Source organism: Myotis davidii, unplaced genomic scaffold (assembly GCF_000327345.1).
Source record: "Myotis davidii unplaced genomic scaffold, ASM32734v1 scaffold514, whole genome shotgun sequence".
Classification (NCBI taxonomy): Eukaryota; Metazoa; Chordata; class Mammalia; order Chiroptera; family Vespertilionidae; genus Myotis; species Myotis davidii.
The window spans coordinates 1,390,617-1,413,440 of NW_006286236.1; the positions used below are offsets into that span (position 1 = coordinate 1,390,617).

Below are 22,824 nucleotides of genomic sequence, written 5' to 3' on the forward strand. Positions count from 1 at the left end.
CAGAAGGCTCCCTGAGCTCAAGGAGGGCAGGGGGTCTGGCCCAGAGAACACGGTGTTGAAATCCTAGGGCGGTTACTCAGCTTCTCTGGGCCTCGGTCTCTACATCTGTCAAATGGGGGTAATGATGAGGGGGGAGGGCGCCATTGACTGAGATTGTATGAATGGGCTCAGGAGGGAGGCGCACAGGTGTTGGTTTCCTTGTAAGAGGTGGTGGCCAATAGGAAAGCAAGACCTGGATAGCTCACCCAAACCCGGAGGAATTAACATGAAATGAAATGCCATGAATAGTCAAGTCATTGTCTCACAGAGAAAATTATAGATGAGAAAAGTCAAACCTGAGAGGTGAACAGATAGCTGTATGGTGCCAGATGGGTACTAGTTTCTCAGGGTGATCACTTGGTAAGTTATATGCCTCGTCACTGAAACTAATACGATGCTGAATGCCAACTGGAATTGAAAAATAAAAGATGATTTAAAGTTTCTTAAAAAGGAAAGTGAACAGAGCGGACGGCTCTGGGGACATCAAGTCAAGAAAAGCATTGAAGCCGCTGTAAAGTAGGAAGCGAAGGTGGAGAGATGGCACCCAAGGATGCAAGTCAGGGACGAGAGTGAAAACAGGCGTACGTCGGGCTGGGCGGGGGTGGAGACTCAGTGTGAGGCTCACGGTGGAGGGTGGAGACGGTGTTGCAGATGGAAACAGCGTGGCATCAAAGGTGGCCAGGCAGAGCCATCGGTGGGAAGGTGGGGAGGGCACAGGGCAATCAAGGATGGGCATGGCCTGCCGCCAGCACCTTGGGGGCACAGGAGGAACTCCAGATGAACTTGCCCCCAACATTCTTACGAGAAGTCCAGATCTCAGCCTGAGACTGTGACATAAACCTTTAGTTTTGAGGAACCAGTTTATGGGGTTATCGACCCACCAAGGCAGGCCGGGGAGATGAACCCACTGGGTGAGGCGAGCTGGAGGAGACAGCTGCTGCTACAGGCAGACTGGGCCCTGGGAAGACAGACCCCAGCGGTCACAGATGGGCACACCCAGGTGGAGGGGCAGTATCACCTGGAAATGGGCTTCAAGGTAGCATCGTTTTGTTTTTCATAAATGCAGGAACTCTCAACTCTTGGCTGCACATTAAATCACCTGGGAATCTTTTAAAAATCCTGATGCCTTTAAAATCCCAGGGGATTCTAACGTGCAGCCAAGGTTGAGAACCACTGCTCTAAGCTCAGATGGGTTTAGTCAGCTGAGCCTGTCAGCCTGGGCCTGGCCACACCTGTTTACCTTCAGGGCTTCAAAGTAAATTCCAGTTTGAAAGTGACAGGTTTTCCCACAGGGTATGTTCCCGGGAAGAGTGTCAGTTCCAGGTCAGTTCTTTCAGATGAGGGCTTAGCCTTGAGGAAACGTGACTGGCCGTCGTGGGTTTGGGAGATGGGTCTATGGACCCATGGCCCTGCCAGCGACCTCAGAGCGAGTTCCCAGGAGAATCGAGTACATTTTCTCTGAAAGCTCAGTGCAGTTTGGGGTTTGTGGACCAGCGCTCTGGATGGGAAGCCCTGGGAAGACAGACCCTAGCGGTCATAGATGGGCACACCCAGGTGTGCCAGCCCAGGTGTGCCAGCCCTCGGTCAGGTCAGGATGGCAGTGAGGCTTTTCTTGTGCTCTGTTCGCACAGGGGACCCCGCAGTGGGCAAGACCGCCCTGGCGCAGATCTTCCGCAGCGACGGAGCCCACTTCCAGAAGAACTACACGCTGGTGAGGCGCGGGGGCTGTCGGCCGGGCCGAGGCCTGCGGGCACTGGGAGATACCCTGAGCCAGTGGTCACCTCACCACGCACAGCTCGCTCCGGAGCAGGAAGCGGGACAAGCCTCGTTGGTCCTCTGTGACTTCTGCACCACCAGGGAATGCGGGACACAACACCCATGCTGGGGATGTCTCCTGGCGTCGGTGCTTGTCGTGACCTCCTGAAACACGCCCCTTGGGGCCCCTGACACACGTGTTCTTGGTTTTCCTCGGCAGACAACCGGGGTAGACTTGGTGGTGAAGACGCTGCCAGTTCCTGACACGGGGGACAGTGTGGTGAGTGGTGCCCTCCCCCCGGGGGAGCTCAGTGCCCGGGGTCCCCGGGGTCCCCGTCATCCTCCCTGTGAGAGACGGTGCAAGGACTTCACTGCGGGGCAGGGAAGCTTCTAGGGAGAGGAAGGAAGACAAATACGGGCCTTGCCCTCACAACTTACCTATCAAGATTCTCAACCTGCCTCCCCCTATGGGAATCCACACCTAAAAGTGAATTGCAAGAGCCTATGTTTGTGCTTCCCTGGGGAGAATCTTAAAGAGGTCCATGAGCCAAAACCGTTTTAACCGCCCCTGATACAGTGGGAAGTGCACAGGTCAGCGACACGCAGCTCCGATTACAGCTCTGATGTTCGGACAGCGTGCGCAGGGGTCGGAAGCCAGCCGGGCGTATCCAGTGCCCAAGGGAGCTGAAGGGGAGAGTTTAGGGGGACTTTCTGGGCAACAGCGTTGGGGAGGGGCCTCCCATAGGCTGGCTGAGGTGGACGGGGTCAGCCTGTGTCCTCGTCAGAACCACACCTGAGCCATCGGAGGGATGACAAACTGTCCTACTTTCCGCGCCTTCCCAGGCCTGCTCAGTGACCTCCTTTAGAAAGAATGGTTTTAAGATTTGAAAATCAATTTGGTTAACAAAGTGCACAATGACCTTTTGGAAGGCAGAGCACTTGTCAGCCTGTTTAGCATTCTGTTCTGCCAGGTGGGGAGTCAGCTTGTTCCTGGTGGTTCTGCACTTGGGGTTAGCAAAGGTGAGCCGCGCAGAAAGCGCTGGTGTGTGGGAAACCGGCTGCCTCGGGGGTTCTGGAGGCTGTTCCTCTTCCCATCGCCGTCCTCATGCCCCGGGGCGCGGGGTGCAGCCTCTACGAGTGTGTGTGCACCTGTGCGTGCCCCTCACCCGGAAGCCAGGTCAGCTCTGAGCTGAGGGCAGTGCCCCTCCCCAACCCACCCCCGCCCATGTGTAGACACCCTTGGGACGTGCCTTCCTGATTCTAGGAGCTCTTCATTTTTGACTCCGCCGGCAAGGAGCTGTTTTCGGACATGCTGGATAAATTGGCAAGTATCCTGCGGTTTCATTTCCTAACACCACCTCCCGCCCCAGGTGCCCCCTTACAACCCTCTCCCAGAAATGTCATGCACTCTGGCTGCCGAGAGAAGCTATCATGACAAAATTCTGTAAGGGGCACTGCTCCCAGCCTCGGGACCTGTGGCCTCCTGGCGAGGGGTGGCTCGTGCACGTGCTTCCCCCCAGCTCTGAGAGGCCGGGTCCCAGATGTGCCCGAGCTGTGTGGCTCAGTCCTCGAGCCGCCCACTCCGGGGCCTTCCTTTGGAGCAGCTGCCTCCTGATGGTGTCCCCTCAGCCCTCCTCCTCAGCCTTCCAGAACAGGAGCAACATTCCTTCCCCTGGCAGGGGGTGGGAAGGGGTGCCCCCGAGGCCCCAGCCTGAGGCTCACCTTCCAGACCCACACCCTGGCCCCATGGGCTCGGCCTGGGACGTGCCCCGCTGCCCAGGGCTCCCCATGCGCATCCAGCCGTCCTCCCAGGTCCAGCCTGCTATCTCTTCCCAGGCAGCGGCTCCGCCGATCTGGGCCAGCGAGCTAATTAGAAGGGTTACGCTCCCCAGAGCCCTCGCTGCCTTCCCAAGAACGGCTACATTTTAATAGAAACTGTTTCCTGCCCCTTTGGGGTTATTGTCTAAGCGAAACAGATCTAATGATGGTAAGTTCACACAGGACTGGCTTCACGCATCAGTTCATGCTCACCACATGCCTACCTCCTGTGTGCACAGCCTGGCGCTGGGTGCTGCCCTTCCCCGGCAGAGGGAGGACATGCCTGGAGGTCAGGGCCAGGAGCAGCGCACACCCCGACTCCACGCTCCCTGCTCCCTGGGCCCCTGGCTGAGGTCTGGAGGGAGAAGGTGTCCCCGGCATGCTCATGGGGGAGGGGGCTTAATCGAGTTCCTGAGTTAGTCTGTGGAGTGAAGGTGTGAGGGAATCATTGGTTTAGTGCTCCCCGTCCTGGAGGCCTTGGGGGTAGGGAGGTGAACTCTCCAGAGCGACTCTGGGCTGGCCTTCCAAGGAAAACTGGAGGGAAAAGGATTCTCCCTCACACTCTGGGCGGTTCCAACACCCCAGAAACAAACCAGGCTTGCCCTGCGCAAGGTGGGGACCAGGGTGTGGCCACAGTCACATGCATCACAGCCTGAGTAGGGCAGTCCTACTGCCCTGTGCCCAGCAGCAGGATGCCTGGATCTGAGCAGCCCCAGGTGAGCGTCCTGAGAGCGTAGCCCGGTTCAGTGACCCTGCCGGTGTCTGGCTGGATGAGGGCTGGTGCTCTGCAGGAGAAGCGTTTTGGAAAGGCAGCCCTGAGGAAGGAGGCGCGAGCGGACCAGCGCTGGTGACTGGCTGGTGGAAGAAGGGATGCGCTGTGGGCCTGCAGAGCAGCCGGCGCACCAGCTTGCACAACAGTGGGCCATCCGTCAGGATGAGTGGGAACGAGTCCCTGAGGCCAGTGGCAGGCGAAAGCGCCTCCCGGGAGAGGAAAGCTGCAGTCCTGCTCTAGCGCTGGAAGCGTATCTGACCTGGGCAAGGCGGTCACCCTCACTGCAGCTGCACAGCAGGACGCTGAGACCACCCCAGCAAGGCCGGGTGTTTCACAGTGATGCCCAGAGCGCCCAGCAGAGAGCCTGGCACTGACATCAACTCACGCCCTGGACTTCGTCGCTGCACCTTCCCCACCGCCCCTTTCCCAGCCGCCCACGAGCCCAGCCCTCCATTCATTCCTTTGGGCAAACTGTTCTCTTCTGTGGCTCAGTTGTCTGACTCAACGTCCCTTTTACAGTTTGTCATTTCCCTTCACCCACATGTCCCTCCCCAGAAAATTGGCCAGATTTTCTGCCAGCCTAGAAGTCACTTTCACTGCTCCTGACATGTCTCGTCCTGTCCCTCTTGCAGTGGGAGAGTCCCAACGTCCTGTGCCTCGTCTACGACGTGACCAATGAGCAGTCCTTCCTCAACTGCAGCAAGTGGCTGGAGAAGGCGCGGTCACAGGTGCCGGGCACCTCCCTCCCAGGTAGGAGCTGCGGCATCGAGTTTGCCGGCAGCACCTCTGTCCCTCAAGAGCACAGGTCACTGCAGACCTGGCTGAGGGTGGACAGAGGGGTGCCCTGGGCTTTGAGTCTGAGGGTGCACACACCTCCGAGTCTGTAAAACAGGCATGGTGACACCCACCCACCATGCAGGGTTGGGGAGACTCCGGCAGCAAAGGGGAGGGGCTGTGATGGGAAGGGGAGGTGTCGCTTCTGGAAAGCCAGCCCAGGAAGAACTCATTGCCTCCTGTGTGCGGGGCACAAGTAAACATGCAGGCCCGGCTGTCACTTCTGAATGCTTTAAATCAATTTATTTTTCATCCTCATGTGAGATCAACAAATCCTGCTCATTACAGACCAGGAAAAACCATCTCCAGAGACAGGCTCAGAAATTAGCTGCAGCGGATGCAGCTGGGGACAGAACTAAATTACCGCCGAATCCCTGACTCCGAGCCCAGGCCTTAGATTAGTATTAATGACCATTTTTAAAGTTTGCCCCATGAGCTAGGAATTGATCGCAAACGCATAAACTCGGCCCTCGCCTTCAGGGCACTTGCAGCCTTAAGGGGACCAGGCAGACAGATACACAGGAGTCTAGGAAAAGGGCCGAGCAGGAGCTGTGTGTGAAAAGCAGAGCCCGCCCTGCTGCAGCCTTAGGGTCAACATCTTAGGGTCCCTGTCTTGCTCACCACCTCGAACCAGGCACTGCTTTTGCGCCCCTAAAGCCCGTCTGCTTGCTCCTTTCCCTCCAGCTGCCTCCGGGCTGCCAGTGACATGCGATGCTGTGGTGGTTTCTTTTGAGCAGGTGTGTTAGTGGGCAACAAGACGGACCTGGTCAGCAGACGAGTAGTGGAAGCGACGCAGGCCCAGGAGTGGGCGCTGGGCCAGGGCCTGGAATGTTTTGAGACATCCGTGGTAAGTGTCCTCGGGCTCGGTAGCCGGTGGGGAGTGGGCTTCTGCTGGAAGCGGGTGCTCGCATGACCTCACGTGCATCGAGTTGTTACCCCACCACGTGCACAGGGGAAGTAGGAACTGGTGTTGACATTCTCAGCCCAAGGCATTGCTCAGTGTAGCAAGAGTCACTCGTGCATTTCAATGAAGCAGCCAGCCAGCCCGCCCCGGGAAAGCTGTATCTCAATTAGTGAAGAATACAGGCCGACTGTGTTCAGTTACAGCGATGCTTGATGTTTGCAAGCAGTTTTGTGAGTTACGTGCTGCTGGAACGTTACTTCATGGCTCCCGTTCAGCCCCTACTTCCGTGTTGAGGAGGCGAAGTGACTCGTCCAAGGTCATGTGACTAGTAGAGGGCAGCATTGGGATCCTAGCGTCTGGCTCCCATAAGTGCTCCCTGTCCCACCTACTGCAGCCCCCAGGTGACTCCAAGCCACAGATTGTCCCCCAGTAGGGTCAGCTGGAGCCCTCAGATGGGGGACATCTGAGTGATTTGTCACCGCACCCTCCGTACACACACTTCAGGATTTAGCTGTTTGGTGCTAGTGAACCCCCTTCCTGTGTTGGGAGTTTGAGGTCCCAGCCTCCCTGTGACTGGGTGCAGGCGTGTGACCAGGTTATATCAATCGGACGTGCTTGTGTGGCTGGCACTTTTCTCCAGAGACGTCCATTTCAGAGCCAGCAGCGCCCCTCGCCGGGGCTGCGGGGCTGACCGGTAGGCCTGGCACAGAGCGATGGTAACATGGACCTCGCCCCGGCCATGTGGCCCCTGGACCGGATTCTTTGGCTCCAAAAGTCAGTGGGCTAATGACTAAATAGCCTGGAGGTTGTTTTTACTTAAAATATACTTAGGCCACGGCACTTCTGTTGTTGTGTCTGTGAAACTTGGCAGACCGATGCTGCTCAGTGGCATGTGGACGGGAACTTTAACACCCCACCTCCGCCCCCGAAAAGGCGAGCTTCCTTAAGGAGCGCTTAGCGACTAAGGCAGGTGCTCTGAGCTCCCACGGGGGTGCAGGACTAGCCGTGGGTCCTCAGCATGTCACTTAACCTGTCAGGGCCTCGGGCTCCTCCCCTGTCAGGTGGGATCCTAAGCCATGCCCATGGCGAGTAGTAGGCCTGAGAATGGAGTCCGATGGCGAATATAGAACACTTAGACCAGCGGTTCTCAGCCTTGGCTGCACATTAGAATCACCTGGGAATCTTTTTAAAATCCTGATTTCTGGGCCTCATCCTCCGGAAATTCTGTTTCTTTGTTATGGGGGGAGGCCACAACATTAGTAACAAAGAAACAGAATTTCCGGAGGATGAGGCCCACAAATCAGGATTTTAAAGATTCCCAAGTGGTTCTAATGAGACCAGCGGTTCTCAGCCTGGGCTGCACATTAGAATCACCTGGGAATCTTTTTCAAATCCTGATTTCTGGGCCTCATCCTCCGGAAATTCTGCTTCTTTGTTATGGGGGGAGGCCACAACATTAGTAACAAAGAAACAGAATTTCCGGAGGATGAGGCCCACAAATCAGGATTTTAAAGATTCCCAAGTGGTTCTAATGTGCAGCCGAGGTTGAGAACCACTGACTTAGACCAAGTCTGGTGCTCAGCAAACACTCCGTGCACGGGAGCTTTTCTAACAAGTAACTATTTCCCTAGGCATCTTATTTATACTATATTACCTGCTAAATCCTTTAATTCTTAGGTGATACAAACATAAATGCCACTCTTGCCTCCGGCCCAGTCATCACAAATGCTAAATTAACGAAGCTCAAAGTCGCGAGCTTTTCCTGTGTAGACAGGCTTTTACGCAGTGCGCCTTTGAGCAAAGCAGTGAGCCGTACTGCCCGCAGCCAACATTTTAGTGTTCCCCTTCCAGCATTCCCATTTGTGAAACTGCCTCCTCACCCCAACATCCCATACTCCCCGGAACTCTTGATGGAACTCAAAAGTGAACACCAGAGGCCACCGGGCGGTGGATTTAAACTCTGCCCGGGTGTTTGTTGCCGCACTGTGGACACGGCGGGTATAAATTGTGCTTGCAGAGGCTGCAGTTAAGCACTTGGTGTTAACTGTTCGAGTTAACTAGTCTCCCCCCGAGGCAGCTCGGTTAAAAAAGCTGTAAATAAACAGGAAATGTAACTGAACTCTGAGGCACAGGCAAGTCTTGACGCCAAGCCCGTCTCCTCTCTCCTTAATGCAGCGCCATCGTCTGGCACACCTGACGGCGGGGCCTATGTGTTTGCTTGCCTTTCTTTTGTTATTTGTAATCCCATCCCCAGAACTTACTCAACTTTTTTTTTTTAATGTTTTTATTGATTTTTTAGAGAGAGAAGAAGGGGAAGGGAGAGAGACAGAAACATAGATATAAGAGAAACATCAATTGGCTGCCTCCTGCACGCCCCCTACTGGGCATTGAGCCCACAACCTGGGCCTGGGCCCTGACTGGGAACAGAACCCATGATCTCCTGGTGCTTGGGACAGCGCTCAATCCACTGAGCCACACCGGCCGGGGCAAAGCGTACTCATCTTAAAACTGCAAGTGGAACCCTTTGACCACCTGCACCCATAACGCCCACCCCCCATTCCTGCGGCCACTGGCAAACACCAGTCGGCGCTCTGTTTCTGTGAGGTCTGTTTTTTTAGATTCCACACATGTGAGATCATACAGTATTTGTCTTTCTCTGGCATCTTTCACTTAGCATAATGCTGATTTCCACAGTGACTGCCCCGATTTGCAATCCCACCAGCAGCGCACAAGGGCCCCCTTTTCTCCACATCCTCCACAATACTGTTATTTCTTGTCCTTCTGATGAGCCCTTCTAACAGGCGTGCGGTGCTAAGTCACTGTGCTTTCGATTTGCACTCCCTGATGATTGGTGATGTGGAGCACCTTTTCATGGGCCGGTTGGCCATTTGAATATTTTCTTTGCAAAAATGTCTGCTCGGGTCTTCTGCCCATGTTTTATCAGATTATTTGTGTTTTTGCTATTGGGTTGTCCGAGTTATATATTTTGGATATTAACCCCTTCTCAGATGTGTGGTTTGCAAATATTTTCTCCCATTCCGTGGGTTACCTTTTCATTTTGTCGATCATTTCTCTTGCCTTGCAGAAGCTTTTTACTTTAATGTCGTCCTAGTTGTTGATTTTTGCTTTAACTTCTGCTTTGGTGCCGTTCCCATAAAATCATTGCCAAGATCGATGTCAGGGAGCTTTTTCCTAATGTTTTCTTCTGGGAGTTTTATGGTTTCAGGTCTTAAGTTCAGGTTCTGAATCCACTTGGAGTTAATGTTTGTGAATGGTGTAACATAGGGGTCCAGCCTTTCTATTGGACATTAGCGTGGCCTAGGAGTTGATGCTCTGCACAACCAACGGTGCCCAGCAGGTGTAACGGTTAGTTCTCTTGTCCAACTGGAGGGTGCGGCCTCTGTCCTCAGCAGTCATGAGCTTAGTGCGCATGCTCCTCGGCTACAAACCGCCGCCTCCTGATCCCTCTCCCTGCACTTCTGCCGCCTCTGTCTCTCCTCTGGGCAGCGTATTTCCTCCACCTGGGATTCCCTTTGCCAGAAAGTCCAGGTAACTTTCTCCACCAGAACTGGTTCCTCGGTGCATCCCGGTCACCCAGCTGGCAGGGCAGACAGGCTGCTCTTCTCGGACTGGGGAGCCTGAGTTTCCGGCGGGGCTCTGCACAAAGCAGCTGGGCCACTGCACCCCGGCCCAGGCCGCCGTCTGTGAAACCCTGAGCTTGGTGACTCTGTAACATTCTTTGGTTTGGAAATTATGCCGTTCATTGGGGATAGTTCATTGCCTCTTATGGAGGCTGCACTTTTGTCAGCTGCCAGGGACTGTTTGAAAACTGGTTCTCGTGTGTTCTTAGCTGAACTGCTGCCTTGAAAGTTGTGAGTTCTTTCTTCTACCTGCTTATTTCTTTAAAAAATTTTTAAAAGATGCACACAGGTATAGCCACTATGGCGACCAATATGGAGTTTCCTCAGAAATTAAAAATAGAACTGCCATATGCTCCCGGAATCCCACTTCTGGATATTTATTCAAAGAAAAGGAAAACACTAACTCGAAAAGATATCTTCATCCCCATGTTCATTGCAGCATTATTCACAATAGCCAGCATGTGGAAATCACCCAAGTATCCATCGATGGATGAATGGATAAAGAAATTGTGGTACATACACACTGAGTGGCCAGATTATTATGACCACCCCATCAGTATAATGAAGTGAATTAGTTATGCAAATAATAATAATAATAAAACCTTGAGAGTATTTGCTTAGGAAGTTTTTCAATATTCAGTATTTTTGGAAGTGTCAATGAAGTACTGATGGGGTGGTCATAATAATCTGGCCACTCAGTGTATATGCAATGGAATATTATCCAGCCATAAAAAAGAAGGCAGTTCTGCCATTTGCAACTACATGGATGAAACGTGAGAGCATTACGCTAAGTGAAATAAGTCAGAGAAAGACAAATACGATATGGTCTAATATGTGAAATGGTAAAAAACAAACAAACAACAACAAACCAACAAGCTTATAGATATCAAGGACAGATTGGTGGTTGCCAGAGGTAGAGGCGGGAGAAATGGGTGAACTAGTTGTTTGTTTTTAGTTTGAATAAATTTAACTTAAAAAATTTAAATATGTGTGTACACACAGAGGGTGAGAGAAAGTCCTTTGGGCACCGTTAATCACAAAAATATTGTTTCAGTTACTAAGATGCCCAGTCCTCGATGACTGTCAGAATTCCTGATTTGATCTAACATCAGCACCTGCCCCGCCCCCAGCTCAGCTCACCGCCTGCAGCTGCAGGAAAAGGGGGGAGAGGAATGAGGGGCGTGGGGTCTCTACTGCCACCTCCCGTGGCCCCTCAGGACTTGCCAGGTGTCTGAGCAGATGCTCTGTGAGCACTCAGGAGATGGGCCTTCCCTGCCCCCACCAGTGGCGCTCTCACCGGCAGCCTCCTCCTGGCAGGTGATACCTCTTCAGGCTGGGCTCCTCCTCACCCCCCTGCAGCCTCGGGTCTGGCGGTCCCTGGTTCTAGCGGTTCCTGGCCGGCTGTTCCTGTTGGGACCCACCCTCCTGGAAGTGGTCCCTGCAGAGTCCTGTTAAGACAGCTCCAGGCTGGTGCTCCTGCTTGGTCCAGGGAAGGGCGGCCGTGGCCTCAGGTGCACAGAGGAGCAGGGCTGCCGTCCCACTGAGCCTGCCCTGGCTTGGCCACCACAATAGCCAGCCAGTCACACCTTCATTCTTCCCTGGCCTAAGCCCCCGCCTCAGGCTTTCTCTTGGAACCTGCCCTCTGGAGGGAAATGCCACAGCACAGCCCTGACCTGGAGGTGGAAGGGCCTATCATGTCTGCCTTCCCTTGAGGGTGTGGGGTCCTCGCTGTCTGTTATTTTGTGTGGCCTCTGGGGCCTTTTGGTCAAAGCCAAAGAAGTGTCCTTTAACTCCCTGTCTGGTAGAGTGAGTGGCTGAGCGGCCGGGCTCTGTAGACGCAGCCCTAGGTTCAAACCAGCTCCGCCACTGACACGTGTGGCTTCGGGCGAGTTACTTAATCTCTGTGTCGGTTTCCTTCTGGTAAAGCCTCCCCCAGTGAGGCGGGTGTGTGTGCACTGACATGCAGCAAGAGCGCCTGCCGGCTCTGATGCCACACACAGCACGACCCTCCTCGCCTGTCTCCACAGAAGGAGATGGAAAACTACGAAGCCCCCTTCCACTGCCTGGCCCGGCAGTTCCACCAGCTGTACCGGGAGAAGCTGGAGGTTTTCCAGGCGCTGGCGTGAGGGCTGGTGCCGCCGGTGTGAGCAGGGGCCCGGCTCCTGGGAGGACGAGAGAAGACGGACTTGCCTCGGCACTTCACCTGTTGTGACAGCTTCAATAAAAGGAGAAAATGTACACGCAGCAGCTCCTTCCGCTCTTGGCCAGGGCAGGCCTGGTTCCATTTTGCACTTGGCTGCTGGTTCCAGAGCAGCCTGGGAGCCAGGCGGGGGCCTGGCGGGCCTCCTGTGGGGGCTGGCACTGTGGGGGTGGGTGGTCCCACCTTCCCCTGAGAGCAGCCCCACATGGTGCTGGGATTGCTTACAATTTGCTGGAGTTGAGATGCTCTGCGTGGAACTTGCCAGGGGGCTGAGGGGCTGCCGGCCGGCCCCCTCCTGAGTCTAACACGGGGCTTTGCTGCCTGTTCCCTGTCCAGAGGCCTGGGCTCCCGCACAGGGGCCACGGTCACCGACAGAACAGTGCCCTCTGCCGGCCGTCCTGGGTGCCTCCCCTCCACAAGGGCCAGCTCTTCCCCGCTGCCGGGAACCCTGGGCACGGGGGAGCCAAGAACCAGGCCACTTTCCTTTAATGACCCGCCTCTCGGAGCTGGGCAACAGTCATAATTCTCTGTCCTGAGCTCGACTGTTTTCCATCCCGTCTCCGCTGCCAGATTAATCTTCCTAAAACACCGTTTTCACTCCTGATTAAAGACCCACGCTTACAGCAGGCTGCAGGCCGAGGTTTGGCATCGAAGGCTGCCTCTGGCTATCACCCTCCCCCCGAGGGTCTCAGCTCCTTTCACCCTCAGTCCCCAGGCCCCCAGCTAAGGGGCAGAGGTGCCAGCTATGGGGTAGACCGACCCGGTTTGCCCCAGTGATGGTGATAGAAATGGCTCCGGTTAGTTGATGACCTGTCCTGTCTCTACATGAGCTCAGCGCATTACAGGTATTAGCTAATTTAATCTTTAAGCAGAGTCTTACCCCACTTTCCAAATGAACCAGAGAACTCAGTGACTTAGCCAAGGGGTGGCAGAGCCAGGACAGGGACGCCAGAGCCCAGCTCCCAGCCCCACCCCCTCTTCTGCCTCCTCCCAAGATGGCCAGGCCTGGGGAAGGTGGAGGTCTTTCATCTGCGAAGGGTGGTGATTAGGCTGCCCCTCAAGGTCATCGCAATCAGCGAGATGACGGGTCAAAGACATCAGCCCGCGGTGTCACCCACGGCAAGCCCCCACCGTCGGCCTTCCTCTTCTGGTCACTTCTCCGGCCTTCCTCTTCTGGTCACTTCTCCGTAAAGTCCCTGCAGCCACAACAATCTCCCTACTGAGTCATCCTCTCAGAAGAAAGCTGAGGGCTGACCGTGCCGGGCGTTTTTCTAGGCACCAGCCATGCCACGCTGCCAGTCTCCTGTCACGTGTTCCAGAAAGGAAGACCTACCAAAACCCAAGGAGACCTGGGGGGATGCTTCCAGTTGCCCCAGAATTGTTTCCTGGGAACCACAGCTGTGGAGAGAGGGATGCTAAGTAACCCCCTCACTAAAGAGACCACAGAAGGCTGGGGCCAGGCACCGTGCCTGTGGCAGCGAGGCGGTGGCAGACTTGTCCCTGCCCCCAGAAGCCCCGGCCCCTCACTCCTTGCTGTTCCCTGTTCGTGTAAGAATACTGAGTGGTCAAGAGAGAGCGAGGGTAGACATGGTGCTGGGCAGTGGGTACCAGTCCCGCTCCTGCCCCACCCCCAGAACCCAACAAAGGAGGTCCCACGAGACTCCTGAGAGAGGCTGCTGCCAAGAGGAGGCTGGCACCTCGTGCCCCGGCTGGATGCTCGCTGAGCTGCAGAAACCTGGTGCCAACTGCAGGCACAGGGTGTGAGGGTGTCCTTGGGGGAGCTTGGCGTGCAGCCCTGGGAATTGGGGGGACTCAGTGGGGCGAAGCCTGCACCAGCAGCAGGGAGAGCAGGTACCCCACCTCATAAGGAGCCACAGGGCAGGGAGTCACTGGGCTTGTCAGACAGGCCCTGGGCAAAGGGAGCTGCTCCCCTGGGAAGGTCAGGCGCTGTCCTGCTGGCAGGGCTGGGGGTGCAGCTGTCCACTCCCAGGGAAATGCCAGCCACGCAGGAGTCTCGGCCCCCAAACAGCCAGGCACCCCCATCTCCAGGGAGACCACAGCAGGGGAACAGCAACGCCCACTGGGGAGGCGCCCCCAGAGAGGACGCTCCGCTCCCTTCCCCACTTCTGGAGAGGAGCTTCGAGCCAAGCCTTGGAGCTCTGAGCTGGCCTGATCTGAGCTTTAACAAATAAAAGTGCCCGAAATGGGTTCAGAGTAGCCTGTCATGGGGGCCCAGCGAGAAGAGGGACTCTGCCGAGTGTGGCAGAATGAAACAACTAGAAAAAGTAAGATGGTCTGGGCTTGGGGCCTACTGAGTCCAGATTCCCCAATAAATTGGTTCTATAATAACGAAATGATGGAGATGATTTCAGACCATGCCAAGTGCTGTACAGGCAACAAAATGGACCTGTGATGCGTGGTTTGTGGGGTGACTAGGTTGGGTGAGCAGAAACAGCTCTGAGGAGTGACATTGGAAGTAAGGTCTGACAGCCACGTGGCCACCTGGGGGACATCCAGCAGCAAGGACAGCAAGTGCAAAGGCCCTGGGGCGTGACAAGCTTGGAGAGCCAAGGAACTTCAGCTCAGCAGCGATGTTGTCCGGTGGGGGGAGAAGCCGGAGGAGGGGAGATGGGCAGGGCCAGACTGGAAGGAATGGATTCAATTTCAAAGGCTACAGGATGCCAGACATCGTAGCTCTGATGTCCTCATAGTGCCCGGCACGATTTGGAAACGTAAGTGGTTATTAATCACGGTACTTCCCCCCAAAACTGCACTTCCCTAAGGAGCTCAGGAAAGACCTCTCTGAGGTGACATTTAAGATCTGAGAGGGCAGAGTGACTGGCACACTCTGGGCATGGTTGGCTCATCGGCCCTCAGAGATGGGCCATCTTCTACTTTCTTTCCCCGGCTCCCAGCACTGGGCCTCAGACGTGCATGGACTGTGTGTATGGACTTCGGGGGGTTCGGAGTTGGGTGGGACTCAGGCCCTGCCCTAGAATCTCCTACAATCCTTGGAGGAGAAAACTGGGCCAACACGACTTCTACCGCCGAGCGGAACCCAGAGAGCACCCCAGCCAGGGTCTGCCGCAGCCACAGCCACCGCCACCGCCACCGCCGAGAGCTACTGTCTCCTTGGGGACTGGGGAAGCTCTGCTCACACCCTCAGGGTTTCCTTCCCTCCCCGGCTCCGTGAAGCTGATCCCTGCAGCACCCTTGGCTGCCGGCTGACACTGCTCTGGTTCAGCCGCCAGAACAGGGAAGCCCAGAGTGGGAGGGGGACACAGCAGGCGGGCGCTTTTGGAGTGGGTTCCCCAGTTCAAACACGATGCCTCTCTGACGCTCGGCACTTTCCTGTTCAGATGTGGATGGTGCAGGAGCAGCTCCCGGATGTTGTCCCCAGACGCAGTGGTTCACCAGGACACCTCCTGCCCTGAGAGCCAGCCCTGGAGATTCCCACGGCTGGGAAAGCGCATAGTTACGCCGTCTTCTGCAAGGAGGCTCGGGGGCAGGAGGCAACCTGCGTCATGTCTGTGATAAAATACATTCATCTCGGTGCTAAAATGTTGTGTTTTTTATAATATATTTTATTGATTTTTTTTTTATTTTTTACAGAGAAGAAGGGAGAGGGATAGAGAGTTAGAAACATCGGTGAGCGAGAAACATCAATCAGCTGCCTCCTGCACGCCCCCTACAGGGGATGTGCCCGCAACCAAGGTACATGCCCTTGACCAGAATCGAACCCGGGACCCTTGAGTCTGCAGGCCGACGCTCTATCCACTGAGCCAAACCAGCTAGGGCAGAATGTTGTGTTTTTTAAATGGAACATTGACAACTAAAAATGTCCTGTCCCAAACTGGAGTGTCAGGAACCACAGGTTCAACTGAGCCCAAGATGGGACCGGCGAGTTACACTAACCCAAATCTGCTGGCGGAGTTGGCCATCCTGGAGGTGCAGAGAGAAGCCTTCGGTTTTGCACCTGTGCGCCCATTCTTGCGTCCATCTCTGTGCAGGGCCCTGCTGATCGGAGGGGTGACTGATGCTGTGCCCTCCAGGAGCTCAAGTCTGGTGGGCAGGGAGGGGCCTTGCAGGAAAATACCTGATGTTAGTGGGGGAAGGGCATTCCAGACCAAGGAAAGAGCATGTGCAAAGGCCCTGAGGCACGGAGCTGAGGGCCCCGCTTGGGGAACTGTGCATGCCCAGGGGGCGAGGAGCGAGGGGTGCCCAGCAGGTGAGAGGTTGGAGAGAAGGACAAAGCAAACGCATGGAGCTGTTATCACACGGAGCAGAGGAGTTGGACTTTCTCCAGAAGGGAGTGAGGAGCCGATAGGGTTTTAACAGAAGTGACTCACCAGGATGTCTGCTTTAGAAGATCAACCTAGGGGGGAACTGGAGGATGGAGTGGGAGAGGAAGCGCCTGGAGGTAAGGGGACCGGTAAGACATCACAGTTCAGCAAAGAGCTGATGGGAGGGAGGTGGCGACAAGTTTTCATCCATCTCCAACGTTAGCAAAATATTGGGAAAGGTCTTTTAAGCCAACTTAGAGTTTTCTTCCCCTTTTCCGCAGAACACCGATTGATTTTTTAATGTGTTCGCCTTTACTTCCTATAGAGACCAGCGAGCCAGGGAGAGTGACTTCTTTAGGTTGCAGATTGTTAGCGATGGAGCCAGGATTAAGCCCTCCGCTGCAGCCTCTGTGGCTTCTGTGATATTTGTGTATACAATGCCCGTTCGCCTTCCTCTCTGCCAGTAAACAGAGCAGATAAATATGAAGGGGACAGCAGCAGAGAGCTCGTTCCCATGCTAAAAAGGCAAGAAGACTGGGAAGGCTCATTAGGAGAAAATATCGACCGGATGGTGTCCGAGTTTTACCTGTGGTGTGAAGAAAAAGTGTTTTTTGCCAAAGCCATTATGTAACTGGTTCTAGGGGCCGAGGGGGGTGATGCAGATTGAGCAGAGGGGCAGGAGAGCAGGAGGGCAAGGACAGTGTGGGTTCCCAGAGGGCAGGGACCACATCCGGGGCTCCTCGGAAATCCCTGAGAAGCAGCTGGGGTTTTAGTGGAGTTAGAATCGCAGCTGTGTGTCCGCAGGCATGTCACTCACCCTCTCTGATGGTCGGCTTTCCCATTTATCCAATGGGCGCAACAGCCTCAACCTTTCCAATTACTGTGTGTGGATTCTGTTATGTAAAACCTCTTTCACCAGGCACAGTCTAATGCAGCCGTGGGCAAACTACGGCCCGCGGGCCGAATCCGCCCGCTTGAAATGAATAAAACTAAAAAAAAAAAAAAAAAGACTGTACCCTTTTATGTAATGATGTTCACTTTGAATTTATATTAGTTGACACAAACACTCCATCCATGCTTTTGTTCCGACCCTTCGGTCCAGTTTAAGAACCCATTGTGGCCCTCGAGTCAAAAAGTTTGCCCACCCCTGGTAATGCATTGTAGGTGATTTCCAAAATTTTCTTCAATAACTATGCTTTTTATGAGCCTAAAAGGGAACTATTGAAAAATATAAAGAAGAAAATGAAAATTATTCAAATCCTACCACCCAGAAGTGGCCAATAGCATCCTAGTATATGCACCTCCATCCTTTTCCTCTGCATATAATATTTTGTACATATCATGGTGCCATATATGCTATTTTCACTTACTATCTTGTGAACATCATTTCCAGTCAAGAAATCCAGTTTTATATTATTTTATTTCTAAGCCATAAAGAATTTTAAACATACCCCAAAATAGACACTCATTTACCCATTAGCCAGAACTTGCAAGATTTTGCCACCCTTGCTTCATCCTATCCCCTTCCATTACTGTTATTGTTTTAACAGTTTAAACCAATTACCAACCCCTCTGTCAGTGTCTCTAAACCAAGCATGTCAAACTCAAAGGCTACCATGGGCCAAATGAATGAGGCATGCGGCCCTCGGGCCGCGAGTTTGACATGCTTGTTCTAAACGAACCGCAAGGCCATTATCACACCTGATCAAAATTAACAGTAATTCATTAGGAGCATCTAACACTGAGTCAAGATTCAAATTTCCCCGTAGCTCCCCAGGGCTCTTCTCCCGCTGGTTTATCACATAATCATTTTTAATGACCCCACTGTAGATGGACACTGGTTTCCCAGCTGTCACTCACAAAAAGCACTGAGGGCCACATCCTCTGCACATCTATGTGGACCCCTGTCCAATTATTTCTCCAGGACCAATTCCTAGAAGGGAACTTTCATGGTCAAAACCTCTGCACCTTTTTAAGGCTTTTAATAGCATTTGACAAATTGCCCTCCAGAGAAATTGTACCAATTTATACTCCCACCAGCAGGGACAGGCACCCTGGACAGCCTTGGATGGTTAATGAAGGGAGATTAAAGGGAGAGAAAGCAGGTGGGGAGAAAAAGAGAAAAGGAAAAGAGGCCTGGAGTGAGAGGGTGCAGTGTACCCACCCCCCCAGCTCAGGGAACCCAGGCTCCCAGCCCAGCAGCGGCTGCACCAGATTAAGTCTTAAAGCAACGATTCAACGGAGACCGAGAACAAAGCTGGAGCAAAGACGCTTCGATCCATTCCAATTAGGAGCCGCCTTTCCAGAGGCGCAGGCTGCCACGGCTGAAGGCAGGCAAAACGCCATGGCCCAGCTGTGCTGGAAGCTTGTCTGTTTTCCTGAACTCCCCGGAGGCGCTCCATCCACTGCGCTCATAGCCCAAGGCCTGTTCTGAAGGTTAGAGGATTCAACTTGGGTGGGGATCTCCGCCACCAAAGGCCAGGGGCCCTTCCGTTCTTGCACCAGCTAAGGACAGGGAGGGGGAGGGCATGGGAAAGCCCCACCTCCGACAAGTGGGGGGCATACACCTTGCTGCTGCTTCATTTTATCTGTGTGTTTATTGCTGTGGTTTTAAAACTAACATTTATTTCAGGCTTGCGAAGGGCAGATAAAATTAAGATATAACCCTGGCCATGTCGCTCAGTTGGTTAGAGTGTCGTCCTGATATGTCAAGTTGCTGGTTCGATCCCCAGTCAGGGCACATATAGAAGCAACCAATGAATGCATAAATAAGTGGAACAACAAATCCATGTTTCTCTCTCTCTCTCTCTCTCTCTCTCTCTCTCTCTCTCCCCCGCCTTGCCCCCTCTCTCTAAAATCAATCAATCAATCAATCAATAAAATAAGCTTAAGATGAAGATACATGTGGGGCCTGGCCCTGCACACGGAGGTGGAACGCAGGCTGGTGCTGGCTGCTGCAGCCTGGCTTCGGTTAGGTTCACGCCACAGGTGGCAGCACCATTGTTTGCTGGCCTTAGACGTGCTCTCTCCAGTTGGCACCATGATATCATATGTTGGGCACAAGCATTCAAAGAACTGGCCCAAGTACCAAAGCTGCCCATTCTCCAGTTGACATGCCAACCGTAAGCATTGGCTGGGGTAACACAGGACTATGATGAGTTCAGGGTGCTGAATCCAGAACTTCCTTAGGGGCTGTATCCTCTGTAAGGCGGTGTTTAAATTAGGAGCACACAGGAGCCAGGTCCTGGTGAGTCCTTGCTACTATTAAAGTTTTCAACAGTATAGAGGTTCTTCAAAAAACAAAAAATGGAACTGCCTGGTAACCCAGCAATTCTCCTATCTTCGGTGGAGTGTTATTTACAATAGCCAAGATATGCAAGCCACCCAAGTGCCCATGATTGTACCCATTTTACAGATGTGAAAACTGGGGCTCAGAGAGGTGAAGCCAAGTACTCAGGTTTAGTCAGGATGTAGAACCCACAGAGGAACTGTGCTCTTTAGGTCCAAGTGAGCGAGCAGGTGTGCAGGCAGGACCCATGGCTGGGATGTTTAGGACAGACCTGCAGGGACACAGCGGTCCTGCAGTGTGAGCAGGGAGAACCCATGTTTAAACACGGAAGTTGGGGGGTTGGAGAAAGACTCCCAGGAAAGGTGCAGGTAGGGGGTGTGATGGGGTGAGGAGTGGCAGGTACTAGTCCAAGGTAACATTTACTGAGGGCCAGGCCATGGTAAGCCCTCAGCAAATGTGAGCCCTTAACCTCCTCCTCTGGGGGCCCTGCCACCACCACAAGCCACCCAGTGAGGGGCCCGCTGTGCAATCAGGAGCATCTGTAAGGTAGCCCACAGTCCTCCCTCTCCTGCCCCCTCCCACCCTCCAGCCCCGCCTTGGACACACCAGAGCTCCTGGGACCCCCATCCCGCACACCCAGTACTACTGGATGCTTGGGTCACTCCAGGTCACATCTGGCCATGCAGTGCGGGGCCCCTCCAGACCAGCAACATGGGCAGCCGGCTCAGCAGAGGCAGAGGAGGAGAGAGCGGAGCCCGCAGACCCTCCTGACCCCGTCCAGACTGCACTGGCTTCCAAGACCATCTGCTCAGGCAGGCGGGCCGCACAGGGCACTGGGGCAGAAATAGCCGGCACCCGGCCGGTCACGTGCAGACCCCCAGGACCTGCATGGTCAGGAGGCCTGGCTGGCCTTCCCATGGCAGCTGCCAGAGCTGCTGGGTGGCAGGGGTGCTGGGCTGCAGGCCCAGACCCTCCCTGACAGAGGTCCCAGGGGTGGGGGCCAGGGAGAACTCTCTGATCAAAGAGGGTGGGAAAGGGGCTGGGATGGGGAGGAGAAGAGGCACCATGGGTGTGCTCCCCTTGGAGACATGAGCACTGTGGGCTGGTGCAAGGAACGGAGCCCCTCTGATGCCCAGGTACTCCCTGGCCTTCCTGGTGCCACCCAGAGCTCCCGGGACCCAGGAGTGAACTCTGTGCCCCTGCCTCCTGGGTCCCCAGGGCCCCCCAAATGATACCCAAAGCCCCCAACCATCCCTTGCATCTGCTTGAGTCCCTCTAATCCAGGTTTGCCTCAGTCACCATGGTGACACTGTCCCAACATCAGTCAGAATGTCACCCCGTATGCATAAAGCCCCTCAAAGGCCTCCTATACCCTAAATCCTTGTCCTGGCCTGCACACACCTCAGCAGCCTCACGTTCTCCCTCTCTCCACACACACACACACTGTTGGTGCTTCAGTTTCCAAGACTTTCAGTTCTGTGTTTACTTAACTCTTCTGTGCCTGTTTCCTCATCTATTCAATGGGACAGTTAACAGTATCTTAGTTTTGGTTCCTGGTTACCCTGAGGCACACGTGCAGGCCCTGGTGGTTATTTGTAGGTGATCCCAGACGCACAGGGAAGTGAGCCGGGGAGGGAGAAAGGTCACTGAAATGTGCAATGATTTAATAATAATGATAATCATAATAATGCCATTGCTTGTCGTGACTGACAGTATGCTCTCCCCGACCCCAGGCCTTTACCCAGGCTGTCCCCGTGCCTGGCACACTCCTCTGCTCATCCTTCCTCCACCTGGCTCATATCCGGTTGTGCTTCCGGGCTCTGCCCAATGTCACCTCCTCAGGCAGCCTTCTCTGACCCACTGGGTTAGAGCACCTCTCTCTTGGATGTGCTCACAGCACCTACCCTGCCCCTTTCCTCCAGAGCAGTTAATCATCGTTGTCACCTCAGATGTACTGGCACGATTGCTTGTGATGCTCTGCCATTCTGAGTCCCTCCCGCTGGGCTGCAAGCTCCCCGAGGACGCAGCGGTAACACTCATCATGGGTCTTGACCGATAAGTCAATCACTCTCCAGGTGGGCAAGACGGGAAGGGCATTCGTAGGGAAGATGGGACCCTGTGGGCCAATGGGCTGAAGAGTGAAAGGCAGGCAGTGTGGAGGACATAGTAGGGCTTATGCTACGAAGGGACAGAAAAAGTGGCCACAAGGGAAGTGGCAGTAGGAACTGGAGGTATGAAGAAGAAGGCAACGGTGAGAGGGACAGAAAGGTCTCAGGTGGCATGCTGCCCTCTAACACACTGTCCCTCCATTCCTGTTCCTTCATCCACGTGGTTCCCCTGCTTGGAATACCCTCCCTCCTCCCCCCTGCGTGAACCCACCCTTCCTGAAGGACTCCCTGATCACTCCACGGTGCAGAGAGGCAACAGCGTCCCTCAGCAAGATGGCCGGCCTTGAGAACAGGTGGCTCTGGGTGCAAACCCGGCCTCTGTCAAGGGTGTGAAACGTTTCTCACCCCCATCCACCCACATGACAAACAATCCTCAAAAGAAGAATTGACTTTCAGGCAAAGATAGGTCAGAGCCAGGGCCACTGTCAAATGGCTTGAAGATGAATCGAAGAGTGTTACTGCAAAGCCTTTTTTTAAGACCTCAGAAAGATTTAAAGTGCCTCATAGACCCTCTCAGACAGACAAAGGCCTTATGGGGGTCTTAGAAGCATGTGCTGAAAACCCATCCTTTTAAACCATTGCTCTTTGGAAAAAAAATTGAAGAACAGCCTTGCCAGGAACCCAAGGTTAAAAAAAAGAAAGAAAGAAAGATTTATGGGGGTAGATTTGTAAAATGGAATGAATTAAAAATTGATTCATAAGAAGCCCTCAAAACTTTTAAAGGAATTGTTTTGGCTGTGAACGAAAGGACAGAGAGCACCAAATGAAAAGAGAGCCCTTTGGACCCTCAAATGTCGATGAGCAGGAAGAAGGCTAAGAAAATTACTCAGCTGCAAATGCTGGTCATTTATTATGGAAATGCCAGGGTGACTCAGAAGAAAGAACCAAAACCCCAGAGGGCAGTAGAACTGATTACTAATCAAGGAATGGGCCACATGTGCCCCAGTGGATTTCAGAATTGCTATGGACCAGTGACCGCTATGTGCCTTCCACATCTCCCCCTGTAGTGGGAGTGTCTACGGGGGTTATTCTGTGCCTGTCCCACCATTTTTGCTTCCTGGGTATGCGGGGAGGATGAGGAGGTTGTTTCTTCAATTCACAGATCTTCCTACTGAGAGGAG

General features: G+C 54.0%; 1 protein-coding gene and 1 long non-coding RNA gene across 3 annotated transcripts in view; both read left to right on the forward strand.

The window, feature by feature from the left end:
• IFT27 (intraflagellar transport 27) overlaps positions 1-12,001 on the forward strand; it is a 17,506-nt gene extending 5,505 nt beyond the window's left edge. Inside the window, exons 2-7 of one of the 2 annotated variants that reach the window (XM_006757432.2) lie at positions 1,671-1,750; positions 2,015-2,074; positions 3,059-3,118; positions 5,017-5,134; positions 5,956-6,065; positions 11,791-12,001. In XM_006757432.2, coding sequence (XP_006757495.1) covers positions 1,671-1,750; positions 2,015-2,074; positions 3,059-3,118; positions 5,017-5,134; positions 5,956-6,065; positions 11,791-11,889 — 527 coding nt within the window. In that variant the 3' untranslated portion in view covers positions 11,890-12,001. The remainder of the gene's footprint in view (positions 1-1,670; positions 1,751-2,014; positions 2,075-3,058; positions 3,119-5,016; positions 5,135-5,955; positions 6,066-11,790) is intronic. The other variant, XM_015559863.1, reaches the window with a different exon arrangement.
• Positions 12,002-15,787: 3,786 nt separating this feature from the next.
• LOC107182088 lies at positions 15,788-18,995 on the forward strand. Its single transcript, XR_001512808.1, has 3 exons — positions 15,788-16,383; positions 18,538-18,682; positions 18,879-18,995. It is a non-coding gene; the product is annotated as an uncharacterized LOC107182088 (long non-coding RNA).
• Positions 18,996-22,824: the final 3,829 nt, after the last annotated feature.